The sequence below is a fragment of the Mustela nivalis genome, assembly GCF_964662115.1.
Source record: "Mustela nivalis genome assembly, chromosome: 7".
Taxonomy (NCBI): Eukaryota; Metazoa; Chordata; class Mammalia; order Carnivora; family Mustelidae; genus Mustela; species Mustela nivalis.
Window position 1 is genome coordinate 1414036 of NC_139026.1, and position 19646 is coordinate 1433681.

The 19646-nt window shown below is 60.2% G+C and overlaps 1 protein-coding gene across 2 annotated transcripts in view; it reads right to left on the reverse strand.

The window, feature by feature from the left end:
- Positions 1–7226: 7226 nt before the first annotated feature.
- TAFA5 (TAFA chemokine like family member 5) overlaps positions 7227–19646 on the reverse strand; it is a 169070-nt gene continuing 156650 nt past the window's right edge. For both annotated transcript variants that reach the window (XM_082742143.1, XM_082742144.1), the window contains exon 4: positions 7227–9260. In XM_082742143.1, coding sequence (XP_082598269.1) covers positions 9252–9260 — 9 coding nt within the window. In that variant the 3' untranslated portion in view covers positions 7227–9251. The remainder of the gene's footprint in view (positions 9261–19646) is intronic.

A 19646-nucleotide genomic window follows, 5' to 3' on the forward strand; every position in this document is an offset into this window, starting at 1 on the left:
GGGCTGGCTTACGGCTGGTCTCCCGGCTTGATTCCCCCCCCCCCCAGACACAGGATCACCCTTGACTGTTCCTTAAAATCTTGGTGGCAAGATCGTCTTTCTATTTAATATGTTGTAGACACTCCGAATGTCTGTGTTCTTTGGGGGAGGGTGGTTATTGGTTTTTGCTACAAAAGACCGTTATCTTGGAGCATGAAATGCGTCTTCCGGAAATACGTAGCAGCCCATGTCTCTGCTTAGGGCTGTTGCTGGTTTTGGTTTCTAGCCGCGCTCTTCTTTTAAACCCTGACTCCTGGGCGCGTCCCCCCCTGCGTGGGGATCCTACCCCCGAGCATTTGGACAGGGTTTATACCTGGATCCGCAGGCTCGCCCACTCTCATGGTCTCTTGCACTGAGACTAGCTCAAGCTTCACTTCCTTTGGCCACTCTGTGCCCCTCCCTCGACGCCTCAAGCCAGAACGTCCTCCCTGGGCTGCCTGGAAGGTGCTCATCAGGGACGCCCTTGATCACAGACGCAGAACTCCTGTGCCCATCGCCAGAGGCATTTCCTCTCCCCTTTCTGCCCGGGTGCTGCTCCGCCGGGGATCTGGGCGAAGTTTGCACAGATTTTGGATCTTGACCCATCTGTGCCCTGTTGTGGGCACGCATCACTTTGACACCCACGGCTGGCCCACGGCTCTGCGCTCCGACACCTGCTGCCTCAAGCTGGTAGGTTTGGACTCCTCTGCCAACACAGCTGGGGTGTGGGGGAGCAGCCCCGGGCAAGAAAGACACAAAGTTGTGCTTCTTGCCTGACACGGTAGCGTCCTTGCAAAAGCAGATCCCGCTCAACTTCTTCCTGCGTTTATCCGTCTGCCCAGAGCCTTTGATGAACTGGGTCCGCACCATGTAACCGTTACCCCCAGAAGGACCCATTGCCAGGTCCTTCCTCTGCCAGCGTCCCCGCCTCCATCCTGCTCCAGTTCTTCCTGACCCTTCTTGGACCACTTCCTGGGCTGCCCCATCCTTTGGAAGAAGAGTCTGCGGTGGGTGCACGGGTGTGACGGTTGCTCTCACCCCTCCCTGGGAGGAAGGAAGGACCAGGAAACCAAGGCCACGGGCACCCAAGGGGCCCAGGTTCTCCAGTAGAGCCAAGGCTGAGGCTGGGGTCCCGATGCCCCCAGACCCTTTCTCCTGTCATTATGAGCACAGGGCCCAGATCCGGGGAGCGGGGCCGCTAGGTCTCCAGAGGCCCAATTCCTGGGAAAACACACTCATCCCACCTTCCCGCAATGTGGCCAGGACCACAGGTGCCCCTCATCCTTCTCACAAGTGCTGTCTTTTCTGGAACTCAGGCCCAGAGACGTGGACAGCAAGAATGTATTTCTGAGGTGTCTCCACAGTGGCCAGCACCCCGGGGAAGCCGAAGGCGGCGGTTTATGTGTCCATAAAATGATAAAATGATGCCGGTGACTTTGCTGAAAGAGTCTGAGATCTGCTCTCAGCAAACACCAAAGACGGCACTTTTTTATGCCCCAGCAAGGATCACTCAGACATTTATGAGCAAATGAAAAGAAGACTGTTATAAAGGAAAGCAGTTTTCAGTCTCATCCCTGCCCTGGATCACCTTGTCCATCTACTGCAGTGCTCGTCCCGGCCCAGGAGTCGCAGGGTCAGCCCGACACCAAGCAGGTAGTCGGAGCTTCCCGTACTCCGGACCCCAAGGAGTAGACCCCTGTCATAGGCGCGATCCTGCCTCAGGGGCTTTGCACTTGCTGGCGCTTCCTCCAGAAATGCCCCTCAGATCCCTCATGTCTGCTCACAGACGCCCACCTGGACAGCCATATCCAAGGGGGGGCTCCCCACACCGTGACGTCACCTGCTGCAGCAAGAACCCGCTGACGGACACCCCAACTGAGTGGCTGCAGCCAACGTCTCACCAACCCCTCAGCTCCCTGGGCCGGGTGTTCCCTGGGGCAGCGGGTGGCCTGGCCTGACACCCTCCCACCAGAGGGGCCCCAGAAGGGCTGTTTGCAAACAATATTGGCTGGAAAGGGGAGACCTCTGGCTCCCCTCCTCTGCTGAGAGCTTTGCAGAATGACATTCGACCCTGGCATTGTCCTTGCCCTTGAGAAAACCCAGCCCCCCCTGGGGCAGAGCCCACCTGCCCACGGGCCCCCTCCTGCTGGTCTTCACCTAGGGAGGGGTCCCCGTTCCTGCAGGGTGGGGACGTCAGGGCCGAGGGCTGGACCCGGGGGGGGGGGTTGCAGGGAGAGGCGCTGAGCAACCACTCTGGATGCTGGTCCTGGGGCCTTTGGCCTTGAATATGGAATATTGAAATCAAACCCCCAAGAGCAAAAGCAGGTTTTTCTGGATGAAAGTCACCTTGACCTCCTCCTATAGGGGCACAGAGGATCCCCAGGGATGCGCCTGCTGGCTTCCGTGGGGTTAGAGGGGGTCTTTGCCCCGGCTGGCCCCGTTCTCCTGCTTCCTGGAAGCCGACATGTACCCGCGGACGTGGATGCTGCAGCGGGCGCCGCCCCGGGACTCCCCACGAGGACCCCTCCCCGCTCTGACACTGTCCCCCTCACGGGCCAGAGCCGGTGATTTAGGGGCTCTGTGGGCCTAATGAACAGGCAGTTTATGAATCCAACGCAGAAAAGTAAGTTTAATTATTTGGAAGTCAGAAGCTCGTTCTCTCCCAGTGACTTACGGCTTTCGGCCTCCCAGCCACGGGAGCCTCCGCGAGGGTAAAATTGGGCTACATTTTAGGAATTAAATTGATGACTTGACCAAATCGATTTCATTAGTGAACGTGTCATATCTGCGGTTAGTGATGGCGATCCCCGAAACGGGAGCCGACAGCCGCCGCGGAACCCCTGGGCGGACGGAGATTACATGAGGCTGGGGGCCGCGCGGCTCTGCTCTTGGCCGGGGCCTGCCGTGGCTCTCGGCTCGCCGGGGCCACTCTCTGTGCCTGTCAACACCTGCCCTTAGTCCTACTGTCCCATGTTCACTGGCCCAGAGAGGAGGGAGGCTCCTTGTTCGGGTCCTCGGCTGGTTTCAGGGAGAGGGACACACTGGGGCCACTCTGGAGCAGCACAGGTGACCCCTGGGGGACGTCCCCAGACCCTCCACAAGAACAGCCCATCTCAGCTGAAGAGGACATCATTTCTAGAAGACTGAGGTGCTTCCTTAATGCTTACAAAACCCAAGCTCACTTCTTCCTCCAACCAGATTGGGCAGAAAGGAAAGCTAAAGGGGGGACACGGGGGTTCCTATTAGCGTCCACCGTTGGCAAGAGCTCCAGGCTCCGCTGGGCTTTTGGCCTGGAGTGGGTCCACCTTCTCTGGTCTCGACAGAGCATATCCCAGTGACCAGGCTCTGGGAGCCTGTTAGCATGTGGCGCTGCTTTTTGGGGGCAAGTCTGTGGGAGCACACGGGGCCAGGACTGTGCACATGAGTCTAGGGCTCCTCCGAACCCGGGAAGGGAAGCCAGTCCATCCCGTCTGCCTGGTGCTGCAAGGCCTAGTCCCCTGGGGTGGGTCCTGGGATCCCCATTAGTGTGGCCCACGCAGAGTGGAGGGGCGTCTGGGTCCGTCCTTAGAATGGCAGGGCCAGCCTTGGACATGTCCGCCAACCTGCACTTGTCACCCACGGGCTGAGATGACTCTGCCCACCCAGGGAGGGAGGGAAGTCCAGGGCTTCTCCAACGGGCCGCGCGGCCATCCTCTGGCCGGGGGCAGACCGGGCCGACGTCTGCGCAGCGTCAGACGGAGCATCACCCTCCCCCCGCCTCTCTCCAGAGGAGCGTCGGAGCCCCGGCCGTGACCATGGGCTCAGCCCGCATCATACTATCTCCCTGGGAGTGGGAGCTCTCCTTCTGCTCTAATCCCAGGACTGAGGCTGGGCTCGGGGAGCAGGTCGCTGGGTGCTTCTGTGTCGTCAGTGTCTCGTGTGTGAACAGCTGTCCCCTTGAGCGATCCTGGAGGCCCCGGCCAGGCAACCTGGGCCTTCCACACGCCCTCTCTGCGGTGCTCCCTGCCCCACGCTGGTGTCACCAGCTGTGGGCCTGCCATCCGGCAGGGACCCCAGCAGCCCCGTTCCTCCCAGGGACCTTGCTCCGAACACCTTCCCTAGCATCTCTCGAGCACCGAAAACACCGCCGTCTGCAGAACGTGTGGGCGCCGTAGTGCTGGAGGACGGGCCGGCCTGGGGGCACGGCTGGACTTGCTCCTCTGTCCTGCAGGGAGGCTCTCTCCCTGAGCCCGACCTCAGGGAACGCAGGACAACACCAATGGCAGATCCGACCCCAGGAAGGAGACGGGTGCCCTCCCTGCGGCGCAGGTGGGAGGGAGAATAGGGTGACATTCGTAAAAACAGAAAATAAATGTGGTTATTATTTGAGAGTAATTCCACGACTCTGGACGCCGAAGGAAGAATAAAAGACATTTAACATGCGGTGTACCCCCTAAAGGAGGCGACAGCTAGACGGACGCGATGCACAAGCCCACAGGCGTGGGCCCGCCAGCACAGGAACGGGGCACCTAGAACCACGGACGTCCATGGACTTCTCCGAGGCACAGCTGGCGTCTGCTGCTGGACACAGAGACAGAGTGGTCAGGTGCTGGTGTGAGGCTGCTGGGGAAGGGGACTAAGAGACAGACGGACACACGGACATCTGGAAACAGACCACGAGGTTCACACATAAACTGCCGAGGCCGTGTGGAGATGCTGCCGCCGGCAAACACAGCACCAGCAAAGGGCCTGCGGGAGGTGGGGGTGTGGCTACCTTGATCTGTCTGCAGCCTGTCCCCCGTGTCCACATGTCCCTCCCCAGCTGCGTGCCAGCGAGAGGTCGGGGGCAGCACCGTGTGATGTGTGGCCTCGTGGACTTTCTGTTTGGTGGGAGGCCGTCCATGAGTCACAGTGAGGGGCTGGGGAGGGCTGGGTGGGCACAGGGGCGCAGGCCACCAGCCGGACCCTGATGCGGGGACTGCAGGACACGCGTGCGTGGGGACGGCCACCGGAGGGCCCAGCCCCGGTCCCACCTCGGCCGGCCCCTCACCCATGACCCCTCACCCCACCTCCCCCCCCCCCGGCTCTCCTCCTGTGACCTCTCTGCTGAGCGGCAATGGCCCGTCCCCTGCCCCAACATCACTTCTCCCTGGGGCCGTCCGTGGACCCCTCACAGCCACGCAGGGCCCTGCTCATTGGTCCTGCTGGGACCTGGGACCACCTTCAGGGCAGAAGAGCTGGGGCTGGGCTGGGAGGCACGGGGACCCCCACCTCTTCTCGCTGAGCCCGGCACCATGAGCCGCCCGGGTCTTTCCATCCTGCGAGGGGTTGTCAAGACAAGCACACTCTCCACGGGCCCCAGCTTCTCCGGGGAGGGCCACTCAGGACAAGGACGGCCATGGGGTCGCCTCCTGAATGCCAGCAGGAGAGGACGCAGCCACGCAGCGGGGCGGGGAGGCACCTGGTGGGCTGGCGACGTGCGCTGGACAGCCCGAGCTTCTGAGGGCGCGTCCACCACGGGAGAGCCCATCTCAGCTGCTCTCCGGGTGGACGCCTCTGAGCATAACCTTGAGGGCCCTGACCTTGGTGGTCCTTGTGGTCAGACATCATGGAGGGCTCGTCCTTGGAACCCCGGCTCACAAGGTTCTCTGTGCATGAAGGTCATGGTGAGAAGGGGCCTCGTGGACACACACACGTGGACACACGCCGGCACGCACACACCACTCAGGCCACAGACGCATTCTCTGCCCTGGAGGCTGAGCGTGTCCACTCTTGGCCTGGCCTGTCCAGGAGCTGGGCTGGAACAGGAAGGGCCCCTGTCTGTGGCTACGGGGTGACACTTGGCCACGGGGTCCTGCCTGACCCTGGCTGGTAGCAGAGGCGCCTTCCCACTTTCCTGTTGCCCAGGCTCACGTTAGCACCTGGTCGGAGGCTGTCCTGCGGCAGCCTCTGTGCCCCTGCTCACGGCATGGGGACGGGGCTCCACAGAGGGAGCGCTCCGGGCAGACCACACGTGGCCTTGCCCACAGCAGTGAGGTGGGCCTCACACACCTCGTTCGGGCAGAGAGGACTTTCTCCAACCTGGGAGTGGGCAGCGGTCATGACTCTCCTGCCGGCTACGTGAGCAGACGGAGGCCCACGGCCCAAGCCAGCGACGGACGGAAGGACACGACACAGGCTCACTTCTGCTGCCGGGCTGCAGGCTGGGCGGGTCTCCCCCATCATGGAGACGGACTCACGGGACACCTGTCCCCACGAGGCGCACTGGCTCAGGGCACGAGGGGAGAGCCGTGCTTAGGTGAAGGTCAGGATCCGAGGGTTCCAGCGGTCTGTCCGATGCCCTCCTGGCCCAGGCTGGAGGCGACCGTCCTTCTCCGAACGGACCCCGGTGCTCCCGATGCCTGCTGTCCTTTCCTCTAGCCCCCAGGGTTGCGGATTCCCCGCAGCGCACCCGGTGACGTCGGCCCCGGCTGTGCGAACAGCTCAGGTGGCTGAGCCTCCCAGGAGCCCCAGCTCCAACCACATTTCCTCCCTGTGGACGGGCCCCCTCGGGCACCTCCAGCTCGGCTGTCCTCAGCATGGACGGAGGAAGGAGCGTGGGGGCACACATCCTGGTCAGCTGGCCTGCCCCGTCCCATTGTCCCGTGCTCTGATGGCAGAGCCAAAGGCCGCCCCCCACAGCGTGTCCCCGCTGCCCAGGGGGGCTTGGGGCCTCTGTCGGGCCTGCATTCTGCCCCCTTCCTTCCCCCAGGACAAGCCCGCTCTGTGGCCACCACGATGGCACCAAAGGCCAAGGACGTCTCCTTAAAATCAGGCACAGACTTCAGACGGCCCTTGGCTGACCCTCCCAGCCATGGCCCCCAGGGCTCATATTTTATAAGGAACCGCCGGAAACGGACAGATGCGGCTTCCCCACCCCATCCAGGTTCAGCCGGAGGACTCTGGGCGGCAGAAATGGTCCGAAGCCAAAGATCCCTCTGCAGATCTGAGCAGGTTTTCCCGGAAAGGGGGTCCTTTCGACGCGGGTCTCCTTTGGGACTCTGCTTCTGTGTCTGGGACTTGGCCTCCACACGCGAGGGAGTGGGTGCTCACACGGGGGCAGGGGAGGGTCCACTCACTGGGGCTGGGCTTCTGGGAGCCCCGGGGCAGGCTCGGGAAGGCGGTCCCCGCCAGCCACGCCTGCTACGGCCCCAACCCAGGACACCCCAGCCCGTGAACAAAAGCCATGCTTACCAAAGGATTTTTTCTTTATTTTCATAATTTAGCTGAATCAACACAAAATTGAATACTGTAAAACAAGGGAAAAAACGCTGTAACATCTTAAACTTGCGGCATCTGCCTCTGGTCTACACTCACCATGGGAAGACACAGGCTCAGGGAGGCGGCAGAGACCCCCCCCCACCCCGCTTCTCGGCCCCCGCCCCACCTGCACTGGGAAGCCCGCGCCCGCCCTGTCCCTCCCTCCAGGACACTCAGACGTCTGCTTGTGTGGCGACCTGAAAGGAAAATCAAATACTCATGGACATTGAAACGGGTCTTAAATAAGTGGGTCTTCTCTCCTATCTTCAGTCTATGGGTTGCTGGGACAGCTTCTATATACTTATTATTATTTTTTTTACTTTTTTTTTTTTTTTTTTTTTAGTAGCATAGAACTAGCATAGTGGGCCTGTTAATCGGACCGTCAGGTAGTATATAGTTCAGCACAAACTCAGGAGAATGAAGGACCCCGTGGGACCGCGGCCCGGCCCGGGGACAGGGACGCGGACTGTCCCCTTGTCCCCGGGCCCAGCGACCCCATGCTCCAGGGAGGGCGTGGGAAGGTCAGGCCCCCGCCGTTCTCCGCAGGGCGGCCTGCCGCAGCCCCTCGCCGCCAGAGGTGAAGACCGAGAGGGAGCGGGACACGGACAGGGGGAGGAGGTCTGGGGCCGAGGCCTCAGGGTCTGCCCGTGGGGGAGGGGCAGGGAAAGGGACACGGAACCCGTCGGAAGCGGCGTGACCGAGAGACGGCGCACTCGCCCTTCGGCGAGCTGGGCCCCAGCGGGTGCAGACGGCCACCTCCCCCCGGGCACCCGCTGTGGCTCCCGTGACGTCAGGCGCGTCCTCGGCCGCTGTCCCCGGAGTCCTGCCCTCGCACGCCAGCCCCCTGCCCCCGCCCCGAGCCCTTCGGAGACACGGGCGCCCCGCCCGCTACGTGGCTGGCCGGCCCGGGGGTGGGGGGCTACCCCATTAATTGTTAAATAGGATTTTCTACAAATATACAACATATAAAAACTGTTAAATATATAACTTTAGGCTTTGCAAAATACATTTAATGATCTCTTTCAAACAAGTGTTACTTCAGGTTTCTTTAATTTGCTTTCTGGAGCTAAATGGTTGTGTCGAGCGGACAGTGGTCACGGGAGACCCAACATGCTCTTGGCGGATACTGGATTACCCCACTACCGGAGATGAGCTGCAGAGAGGCGTGTTTAACTGGTTAAAACAGAACGTGGTTTTAGTCGGTCCAGTCCAGCTAGGTACAGGGAGTGGGTGCGCGGTGCCCTGTGTCCCCGGCGAGCCGCGCTGGCCCGCGGCCGGGTCTGGGTGGGGGCATCGCCGGCCGGGCCCCGGGGGCTGCCGCGGCGTCCTCCGCTGGCTCGGCCCCTCTCAGCGCGCCCCGTGGTGTCCGTGGCGGTGAGGCCTCTGCAGGGGCTGCCCTCCGCGCCCCGCCGGCATGTCTCTGCCCCCGCAGGCCCCGGCCGAGCCTGGGGACTCAGACGGCCAGGGTGAGTCCGAGTTAAAATAGATGTTTCTCTTTGGTCTATTGAGTATACTGAAATACGAAAATAAAAGTGATTCGGACAGTCTGGGGCACACGGAGAGGCCTCTTCCGTGCCCGAGGGCCAGTCCTCCCCCGGGCCTGGCGCGGTCCTCCTTTCCCGGGCTGGCTGGGTGGCCGTCCCCTGCGGCAGCGCCCTCGTCCTCCTCGGCGTGCACAGCCCGGGCCGCGGCCAGGGACGGCGGGTGAGGCCAGGCTCCCACGGACAGCCGGCGCGGCCCCGGCTGCGTGTCCCAGGCCAGACTCCTCGCCGCGGTGCGCGCGCTCAGCTCGGGACCCCGAGGAAGCAGGCTGTCCTGGACAGGCTACAGAGAGACGGAGGGTGGGCAGATGGCGGAGAACGGGTCGAGTCCACAGCGGACAGGGGACCGTGGCTGAGATGCGGACTCTCCAGGGAGCCAAGGCCACTCCCGGGGCCCCTCTGGGGCTGCGTCTGTCAGGAGACCTGAGGAGCAGAGAGAAGAGAACGTCAGCCCTGCAGACACCGAGGGTCCCCATGGGCGACAGACGTGCCTAGGATGCAGCCACCAGGCTGCACCGGCCGCTCCAGACAAAGGCCGAGACTTCAAGGGACCAGAGGAGGCTCCCTCACCGTCCCCAGCAACCGCGGCCCCTTGCCTGTCTCCACAGCGGTCACTCCCCTGCGACACTGGGGGACACCCTGGTGACACGCTGGTGTCCAGAGTCTCCGTGGCGGACACATCATCTCCTCCTCTTTCGCTCACCGCACCCACAGCCCCCGTCCCCAAGGCTGGGACGGGGACCCCCGGGACAGCACTGCGGCGGGGGCCGTACCCCGCTCCAGAAGTCCCGGTGCATGGTGCCCTCCTCTACCGGAGCGCAGGCCGTGCAGCCCGACTCGTGACCCTTCATCTCCTCAAGGCCGCCCCTCACTCCCCGCTGGCGCCCGGACCCCAGCAGGTGCGCACCTGCAGGTCACTCATTCACTCATCCATTCCGAGGATTTCGACAGCAGCTCCCCCCTCGCCCCCCCCGGGAACAGGGCCACAGGAGTGCGTCCCAAACCTGGAGGTCCCAGAGGCCGCGGGGTGACATGGGGTGTGCCCACGGGGGAGGGGGGCCCGTGTTCGCATGCTGCTAGGACGCCTCCTCCATGAGGCTCACGTCCACCGGCACGCAGAGCAGGCTCCACGGCAGGGTCACGCTTTGGGAGGTCAGCCGCCCCTGGGGACCAGTGAGCTGGGGTACTGCCGCAGGGCCCGGGGGCACGCCCTCCTCAGCCTCCACTGGGAGGCCCCGTGTCACTTGTACGCGGCCCCCAGGCAGCAGGTGGGGTCTCTCCGGCCACGCCCCGTCTCCCTGGGGAAGGGTCCCGAGCAGGTAGTTCCCGAGCCCCGTGGGCCCCAGGAGGTTCTCGCTGACCCTGTGGTGGTGCTGGGGGTGCGTTGGGGGTCCCGCCCCAGAGGGTCATTCCACCTGCCCCGGAAAGCACGTGTTCTCCGCGGGGACGGGCGGGCTGCTCGCAGTATCTGGCCACTGCAAAGCATCATTTAAAAAACAAAACACAACTTCCCAGGCCCTGCGAGTCCAGCAACCACGGTCTCCGCTCCTCAGTAAAGCCGTGTTCGGCTTTGGGTCGGGACGAGTGTTCCACAAGCGGGAGCGCGGTGTTCCGGATCGAGAGTCCAGAACAAAAGGTCCTGATAAACAGCAGACACATGGGCTCCGTGAGCCGTGCAGGCAGCAGCCCGTGCTGATAGGCTCGGGACGACGAGAGCCGTTGTCATGGGGAAGATGAAGACACGAGCAGGAGGAGCTTCTGGAAAGGCTGCTGCCGTCCCTCCCGAGTCCGCCATCTGTGTGGTCTCTTCCCCGGGACCGTCCCTGCGGCTGTGCGGCCGGTCCACAAGGAAGAGTGGACGAGGCCACGGTCTCAGGCGCGCCCTGTGCACACTCTCCCCTCAGACATCTGGGCTGGGGCGTCTGGGTGGGCGAGGGGTGAGCTCGAAGCTCCCCGCGTTTGCTCGCTGCTTCCACTCCCCGGTCCGTCCGTCCTCTAGGCCTGTGACTCGCTGCATCCTGGGCTCACGCAGCAGGGTGCTTGTGGGGGGGTCACAGGGGACGGGTGGTGTCACAGGGGACGTGAGGTCCCGGCCTCTCGTGGGGACGAGGCTCCAGTGCTGGCCAGGGAGGCAGGAGGGCCGTGCGGGTAGGAGCAGGTGGCCTTCCCAGTGCCGTCAGAGGACAGGCTCGGAGGTCCCTCCTGCTCCAGCCCAAGAATGAGTTTGGACCCGCACCCCCCTCCCCACGTCCTGGGGCCAAAGCCAGGCCACCGCTCCCCAGGGGCCTTGAGGGCTCACGTTCTGCCCCTGGTGCTTCCAGACCACTTAGTAGACACAGAGACAAGCAGCTCACCCCCCCCCCCGGAGCCCACAGCCCCCAGGGCCAGGTGCTGGGCCCCCGTCCTCTGTGAAACGTCTCTCAAACCAGGGCAGCCGGCTGTGAGGACACATGACACACGGCGGGCCTGTCAGCTCTGGGGAGCGTGTCCCGGGCCGCGGGCCGTTGGCCTTCCTGGAGCTGCCTCGGGGAGGGAGTGGCAGGGCCTGGTGCACAGGGCGGCCCAGACACGGTGCTGAGCTCACCGGGCGGGGTCACGCGTCCCTGTCACGGCCTCACCGTGACTCCTTCCTCCTCGTGAGCAGCACGGCCAACCCCGGTGCCCGGCGTGAGCCTCCAGACGCTGCTGTTGTCGTCAGCCCAAAGCACCGACGGGCCTGAGGTGCCAGCGGGAGTGGCCGGCTGACCCCAGGGCCCACAGCCCCGTCCACAAGGCCCGTGCGCCACCCACCATCCCCGGGGCGTGGGCAGATCGGGCGTGAGACGGGCCCCTTGGGGAGCGGGTGAGGACCTAGGGAGAGGCGGAGGGGTTGCCCGCGGTGCACACGAGGGCCGGGGCTCACTGGGTCTCAGACTCCCACTCGCACAGCACACCGGGCGGTCCCAGGACAGGAGCGGGTCAGGTCCCCTGCGCTGGCTGGTTCCGGCCTCGCCTGCCGCGGGCACGGACAGCAGCTGCAGGGATGAGGGATGAGCGCACGCAGGGGCGTGAAGGGCGGTGTGCCTGCGGATGCCACAGAGAAAGCAAGAGAGGGGCACGGAGACGGGAGAACAGGGCAGGGAGCTGGACGGGGAGCCTGGGCTGTGGGCGGAGCCACCACAAGCCCCTCCTCCGCGGCTCAACCTGTGTCCTCGCGCGTCCCTCTGAGGCATCGGCACCCGTCATCTGTTGCATCTGAGCCGCTGCAGAGAGCTGCCCACGTCACCCCGTGGGACGCCGGGCACTAAGCCCGGCCACGGGGACGCAGTCCCTGGACACGTGCATCCTGGGGGCAAGCGGCCGGCGGCTCTAGCCAGGACCTCAGGGGAGCACAGGCCGGCACCAGCTGTGCAGCCCTTCTGTGCCACGAGGCCCAGAGCTCCCTTCCTCCCCCTCGGGCGTCCCAGGCAGGTCCTCACCCAGAACCGGCTCCACCGGAGCCCTCTCCTGTCCCCTTCCTGCAGAGCACAGCCCAGGAGCGGCCACCTCCTGCCCAAATATCGTTACTTGTAAGATGTGGGGTTTTATAAAGAATGTGGTCGGGGCTAGTCCTGCTCGTGCGGACTCCGGAAAGGTGCTCTGCTCCCCACAGGCTCAGTTTCTGCCTCCACTAAATGGGAACGTGAAAAGGGCTCGGCCGAGCCGTGTCGCCGCCGCCCAGGAGTGAGGTGTGAAGACCGGCTGCCGCCAGTGAGCTGGGGAGGATCGCGGGGCCCGTTTTTGGCGCGACATGCTCCTGGGCGGCCGCGCTGCTGTCTGGGGTCCTGTGGGTCCGCAGGGCCGCCTGAGGACAGAAAGGAAGCTGGCCTCTCCGGCCTCAGAGGAAGGGACCTCACCGCGGACGGCGTCTGCCAGGGAAGCCCGTTCTCACTGAGAAATCCCGCCGTCAGCTGGGGCCGCCCTCATCCCGGGAATCGCTCCCACAGGGCCTGAGCCCTCCGCGCCTCCAGGTGGCTCGCTCCCCGGCAGGCTGGGCGGCCAGCTCACAGCCCGGGTCGCAGGCCCACAGGACGCCGCATGGGACACGGAGGAAGAGGCTCTGAAGGTCCAGAAGGATCCTGCGTCTGGCGTCGTAAGGACCTTCAAGTTCTTACTCCACTTTTTACCAATGGGAAGCAGAGCTCAGGGACGGTGTCCCTGTGAGAAAGCCGTGGAGAAGCCATCGGTGGGACCCCATCAGAGGGTCCTGCAAGTCACGGGACAAGGGCTGGAGGGGAGGCAGGCAGGGCGCTGGGAGCGGCCCCCAGCCGATGGCCACAGACCACGGACTCTTCCCTGAGCTGCGGGAAACCCTGCCCCGCCCACACCTGGCGTGTACCTGGGAGCCCCGTGAGGCCCCGGGCGCACCCACTGGGCTTCCGGCCACAGAGCGGGGAGAGGACACACGTGTGCCGTCCTTGTCACTGTTCTCAGTGACTCGTTATGCAGCACGGAAAACCAAGGCGCCCTATGGACCAGCTGAGCTCGTGAATTCGCCTTAAAACAGCATGTTTGGGGAGCGCGGGTGCCCCGTTGTCAGGATCCCCGTGTTAGTCCTGCTCTGCTTAATAAAGGGCTCCGCGCGGACAACGTCCGGGCGGCGGTGTGTGCTCACCCCCATCAGCCGGGGCCCCTTCTGCAACTCGGGGGTCCGCACGTCTCCCGCTGGGAGTGGTGAGGGATGGGACCCTCCCCAGAGCAGGGACGGCAGAGTCGTGCCCGCCCTTCCTGCCTCACGGGTCCGGAACTGCGGAGACAGAAGGACGGCTCTCACGGGGGACCGCACGGGCCTGCGAGGCTCCATGTGACCCGGGGAAGTTCACGCAGGTCACGACGTCACCACTGTGCGGCTGCACGCTTGAGGCGTGCCCGTCCCTACTGAGAGTCACACCGTCATCTAAAAAGCCACGGTGACGTTCAGGGAAGGTCCTTGATTTCCTGCGACTGTGTAAGCCCCCTCCTGGCCTCCACCACAAGCACCGGCCTCTCCGGGCTGGGCAGAGCCAGAGGGAAGAGCCTGGTGCTTGTGACCATGTGTGGGCCCCTCCGGGGTTGCACGGTGACAGCCCCCTTCCCCAGGCACAGAGGGTCCTCCAAACACCAGCTCTGCTCTCAGAGGAAACCCCCACTTAGCATCTAGCTGGAGGGTGAGGCCCTCCACCCTGAGCCAGGTTCTGGGCCCCAGAACCCCCCAGAAGCCACCAGCTCTGTCTGCTCTGCTGGGGAGTCTGACGGACTGTCCCCGGACTCTATGCTGTGGACACAGGATTCTGGGAGGTGACGGCTCTGCCCTGTCGGTGGGACGCTGGGACCCCCGTGACCTCCTGCCACGTGCTGCCCGGCTCTCCAGCGAAGTGTCCCGGTGCCACGGCGGGTCCCCTCCAGCCGTCCACCTGCGGAAGGACGGACCGGCATCCCCCTCCCCAAAGCCCGGCTGCCAGGCGGCGTTTCCAAAGGGCGCGCTGACAACCGCGGGACAGCTTTCTGCCAGATTTCCGATCCTCTGTCCTCGCGCCAAGGCAGTGCCAGCTTTGAAGTCCGTCCCTCGCCTGCGCTAATCCGGGGCCAGGCCTCTGGCAGCATCAGAGCAGCCGGCCTCAGCCCCCTGCCGCCCGCAGCAGACCTATAGCCCACGTTCACAGGCAGTGGGATCAAGGGGACACGGAGATGACAGAGTGGGCGGGAGCTACACCTCACAGAGCAGACACGCTCCGGCGACAGCGTGCCGTCCGCAGCGGCGAGGGCGGCCAGCGTGCTCGGGAGCTCGGGATCGAACCCCTTCCCAGGTCTCCCTCCTGGGTCCACTCGGGCTGGGGGGTCCCTTCTGCATGGCCAGGTCTGGGCCTCCGAGCGGGACCAGGCAGGGCCTGCGGCACTGTCCGTCCAGGAGCCGGGGGACCGGCCGGAGGACTGGTCCCAGGGACACGTCCGTCTTCCTGTCGGCTCGCGGCGGCTTCACTGGGATCCGGCAGGTGCGCCACACACTCACAACTTCAGAGCGTGAAGACCACGCTGTTGTGTGGCCAATGCCACGGCCGATGTGGAAGACTCGCTCCCAGGAGCCGCCCCAGACGTCAGTGGTCACTGCCGCACTCCGCCGGCCCCCTCGGCCCTCAGCAGATGTCCTGCTTCCACGATCTGCCTCTTCTCAATGCTTGCTGCACATGAGTCACACCGCACGTGGCTTTTGTGTCGGGCTTCTTGGGCCTGACGCATCCTGGGCTGGTCCACACTGTGGCCCATGGAAGGCCTGTCCTTTGACTGAACGACGGCCCGGGACCGGCTGGACCGCAGTTTGCCGACCGTTCGTCAGCGGGTGGGCTCTGGGCCGCTCCCACCTGCCGGCGGCTTTGCTCCCGGCTGCGGTCTTCTGCTTACTCGGGTTTATTTCACTTACATATTTTAATGAAACCACGACTCTTCTGAAACCTATTTGCCCGGAAAGGAGAACACAACTGACTTGTGCCGAGCCTCTCCTCCTGGCCCGGTAGGCAGGTTTCTTCCTCGAGTCTGCCTGCAAGCTCGCTGCTTTTCACTTCCTAAAGGACACGCGCCTCTGCCTGCTGATTCCTCACCCCGGCAGGCAGGCTCGGAGGACCTGCGTCGGCCTCGTGCGGCCGGCACACTCACGCTGGAAAGGCCCGAGCAGTGCAAGTTTCAGCTTTGTAAGGTCTCTCCTGCGACTACCTGGCTCTGGCCCCTCGGCACAGAGGCAGTCCTGGAGCATCTGAGTGAAACAAGGCTGTGTTCCAATAAAGCTTTATTTATAAAAATAGGTCGTGGGCCAGATTTGACCATGGTTTGCTGACCTCTGATCTAGACCACAACTTGTCTGTGTCTATGAAAACTTAGGGCTAACACAAGTAGAGAACCTTCTGTATTCATAATTTGTCCAATTTAATAAGTTCTTCAATTAGTTTCCAAGGCACCTCGGTGGCTCCTGCAGAATTCTGGAAGCACCTGTTTACCTCATCAGTGAGTAATAAACATTGCATTTTCTCATACCGAATAATGAGGTGATTGCATCTGCCAGATCTTCCAGAAGGTCATCATGGAGACTGCAGGCCTGCACCTACTGCCAGCCCCAGTCCTGATGGGCACAGGGCAGGGGTCCAGCTCTAAGGGCCATGCTGGCGTTCATTTCAGGTGGACAAGAGGCTCCAGGAGGCCTGCCGTCTCCTCCAGATTAGCCTGGAGCTCTGCTGGTCCTGATGCTGTGGTTGATTTGGTGTTTTCCTTAGGAACCAGTGTGGTACTTGCCCAGTGCCTTTTCAGCATCTGCTTATTGACAGCACATTTTTATCTGATCATCCTTTGGGCTTGGTCATCCTTCCTGATTCTAAAATATTAACAACATATTTTTCTTTCTTACATAAATCTACTTTTGTGTTGCGTCAAAGGACCACAGGACTCAGCACACTGTTGCTTGATGTTAGGGACAGGTGACATGTGTCCCAGTCATGCCTGCACATTCCAGGGAGCAGGGATCTCCTGACGTATCCACAACCTCAAAGCAATGCAGAGTACATCAGGGCCTCACGGGCACTTTGCTGAACTAGTCCAGTGCCCAGCACGGTGCCAGACCTATACTGCAGACTGAGTCTTCCCAGAACACAGTGGTTCCAGGTGTGCTCTCCTACCCTTGGGGAAATTTCCAGCATCAGGGCTTCATTAGCCCCTAAAACGAACTGGGCAGTTTCCCAGTATTTGGGGAAAGGAAACCTGCACGTTAATGTTTTTAAGACCGTGCCTGGTAAGCCATCTCTGTACGGAATTTCTACTGGTGGATGTTAATGCCTTTCTACTCCTTGGTTATGGTGGTGATTTGCACCCCAGGAAATCATATAAGTACTGAAACCCTACAGACGTGGTGATTAGTACCCAAGCTGTGTATGCACTCTTGAATGATCTGAGACCCCAACACTGGCTGGTTTTCATTCCTTCCTATCAGATTTATTTTCTAACAAAAAATTTGCGCATGACAGAGGTCAGAGTGCGTCTTTGTGGTTTTGCCAGTTACACAGTGAAGGATCACTTTCCATGTCTATCTTTTAAAAGTTCATTGATGGGGCGCCTGGGTGGCCCCTGGGTGGCATCTGACTTTGGTTTTGGATCAGATCGTGATCTCAGGGTCATGGGATCAAGCCCCGTGTCAGGCTCTGTGCTCAGCCCAGAGTCTGCTTCAGATTCTCTCCCCGTCGGCCCTTCCCCAACCCTAGATGCATGGGTGCACTCTCTCTCCCTCTCTTTCAAATAAATAAATAAATAAATAAATAAATAAAATCTTAAAAAAAAAATTCACTAATATTCCTGTTTCACGTTTAGCCTCTTTCTCCTCTCGAGGGTGGCTTCTCTATAAGTTAGGTTATTTTCATTCTTCCTGATTTAAAAATAAAGTTCTTTAAAGACACGAGTACTTCACTGTGTCTGCAAGCACCCCGCCGTCATCCTCAGAACATGCGGAATGTGATTCGACAGCAAGGACACGTGGACTCGGCCATCCGGGCCCCGCCGGCTCTGCTCTGAGGTTACTGCTCAAACGAGGAGCGCCGTTCTGCCCATTTCCCAGATGTTGATGGTGAGGCACAGAGAGTTAGGTGACAGGTGCTTCACCCGCAGACTGACCTCAGGCCCTGAGCACGGCTGCATGAGCTTGACTACACACCGTCTTTCACCTTTCACGGCCTGCCCCGGCCAAAACACTGTGGGAAGTACTGGCGATAGGGTTCTTCTTCTTCTTATTATTATTATTTTGCAACACTTTAAATAGATGTAACATGACTGGAAAAGAAGGTTGCCCCATTTCTCTTCTGTGCAAGTTCAGCTCACAACCTGGATTACGGATTCTTCTGCACAGATTTCATGCATGATGGGGAATTAGAAGCAGCCTGTTCCTTTGTTAAAATGCTCAATATGTAGCTGCAAAATCTGTCATGAAATTTTTATTATTCAGAAGATCTGCTTCCTGGTTTTATAAATTGTTGCTTTTGGTGGCTTTTTACTTGACCTTAATGCAGATTAAAGGGTTGTTTAAATTTTGAACTAAAAATTGTGTTCCTGGTCATTTTGTTAATTTGCAGTTGGGCTTGCTTTATAGAAATGTAGGTGCATCCATGCATAAAGGTTTCTGTGACATGTTCATTGCTTTGAACTGCAATGTATCAGTATGTGTCAATAATCACATATACTCTTGTGATCTTACGTGTATCAGTATATGACGTGTCCCAATCTAATCATTTTACCTACTGATTTCCTTTTCCTCTCCTTGGCCTGGTGCACCTTCGTTTATTCTTTGCTTTAACACTTTTAGTTTGTTAGACGTGCCTTTAGAAGGCAATGTACATTTGATCACCTTAGAAGCCTGATTTCAACAGTCTCTGCCTCTGAGCTGGGGAGATTAACCCGTGTACGTTTATTGTCACCACGGGTACGGTGGTTCCATCGTAAGCAGCAGGCCCCATCCTGATTTCTGGTCATGCTGCTTTCGCGGGTCATTTCTTCACGCACACACACGACATTTCCCCTGCTTTCCCTCCTGCCATGGTTTGAGGAAATCGTGTTTTCGCTCCCATTCGTGGTGGCCTTTCTGTTAACCTAATGCACTCTTAATGATTATACCGTTTGTCTAATGACTTGAGTCATTACAGCTCCCTCTATGGTACAGACGGACATTAAGTGGCTCTTTTCTTACTCGGCAGCTGCCCACCCCCCCCCCCTTTTCTAATTTAGCCAGAGATTACAAGTCAGTTTGCTATTACACAGAAATTGTTTCTCACAGTAAACATAGTATATTACATCATATGCCGTGGATTTCGTGTTGTATCATGGGAACAACATTCACATCAGCTCTGTGTATTTCTTGGTATCAATAGTCACCACGATTCTTCTTATCTATGACCTTTTCCATCATCAGCCCCTGATTTTTATTTCTTTGATTGGCTTGAGATCATCCTTCATTTTTTGCAGGAAAGCTTTGTGGATGGTACACATTCTAAATCCTTGCAAATTCAAAACCGTGTTCTTGAGTCCCTTGGTGTGAAAAACAACTAAAACTAGGATTGAAGTTGTGAATGTATTTTTCAGCCCAGTCCCTGGCTGTGATCCCTCCTGGCCTTCTGGTCCAGAGGCTGGCCTGTGCCGTCGTAGCTTCTGTGGACCCCATCCTCTTGTCTGAGTCTTATCTTCCCAATTTAACGGATTGTTACGAGGCAGCTTCCTTTCATTCTTTCAATTCAAACACGCCCATGGGGTGTGTGGGTCATGATAGTGTTGTCTTGTTTCTAGTTGGGGGTTTTCTTTCTGGTCCTATTTCCATCCTAACCTGATTATCCGTCCCCTTCTGTCCCCTCCTGGTCACGGTGGTTTCATCTCTGGAGCACCCGCTTTCTAAATTAGGGATCTGCCCTCCATCCTCCACATCTACCGACTTTTTCTCTCTGACTCCATTTCTTTGCTTTCTCCAATGAACCGGCCCTCGGCTGAGGACCGCCCATGTCACTGCATGGCTTTCCTGCAGGGACAAGTCCTGTGTTTGCTGCCTCCCGTACATATCTCGCTTGCACTCGTATTTTAGGTGTCTTCGTGCTTATGCTCCAGGTCACGTAGCAAACCTTGGATGCTTGCTTTTGCCCCAGACTGTCCTTTCTCTGTGGCTCCTAGCTCCTGGGTCACAGGAGTTGCAGCTCCTTGGAGCTCTCTGACACAAACAAGCAGATGTTCTCCAGAAGTCTCCTCTGTGTACAGCTGAGGACTTTTAAGAGCTAACTTGGCTTTTAATCCTTTAGAAAGTAT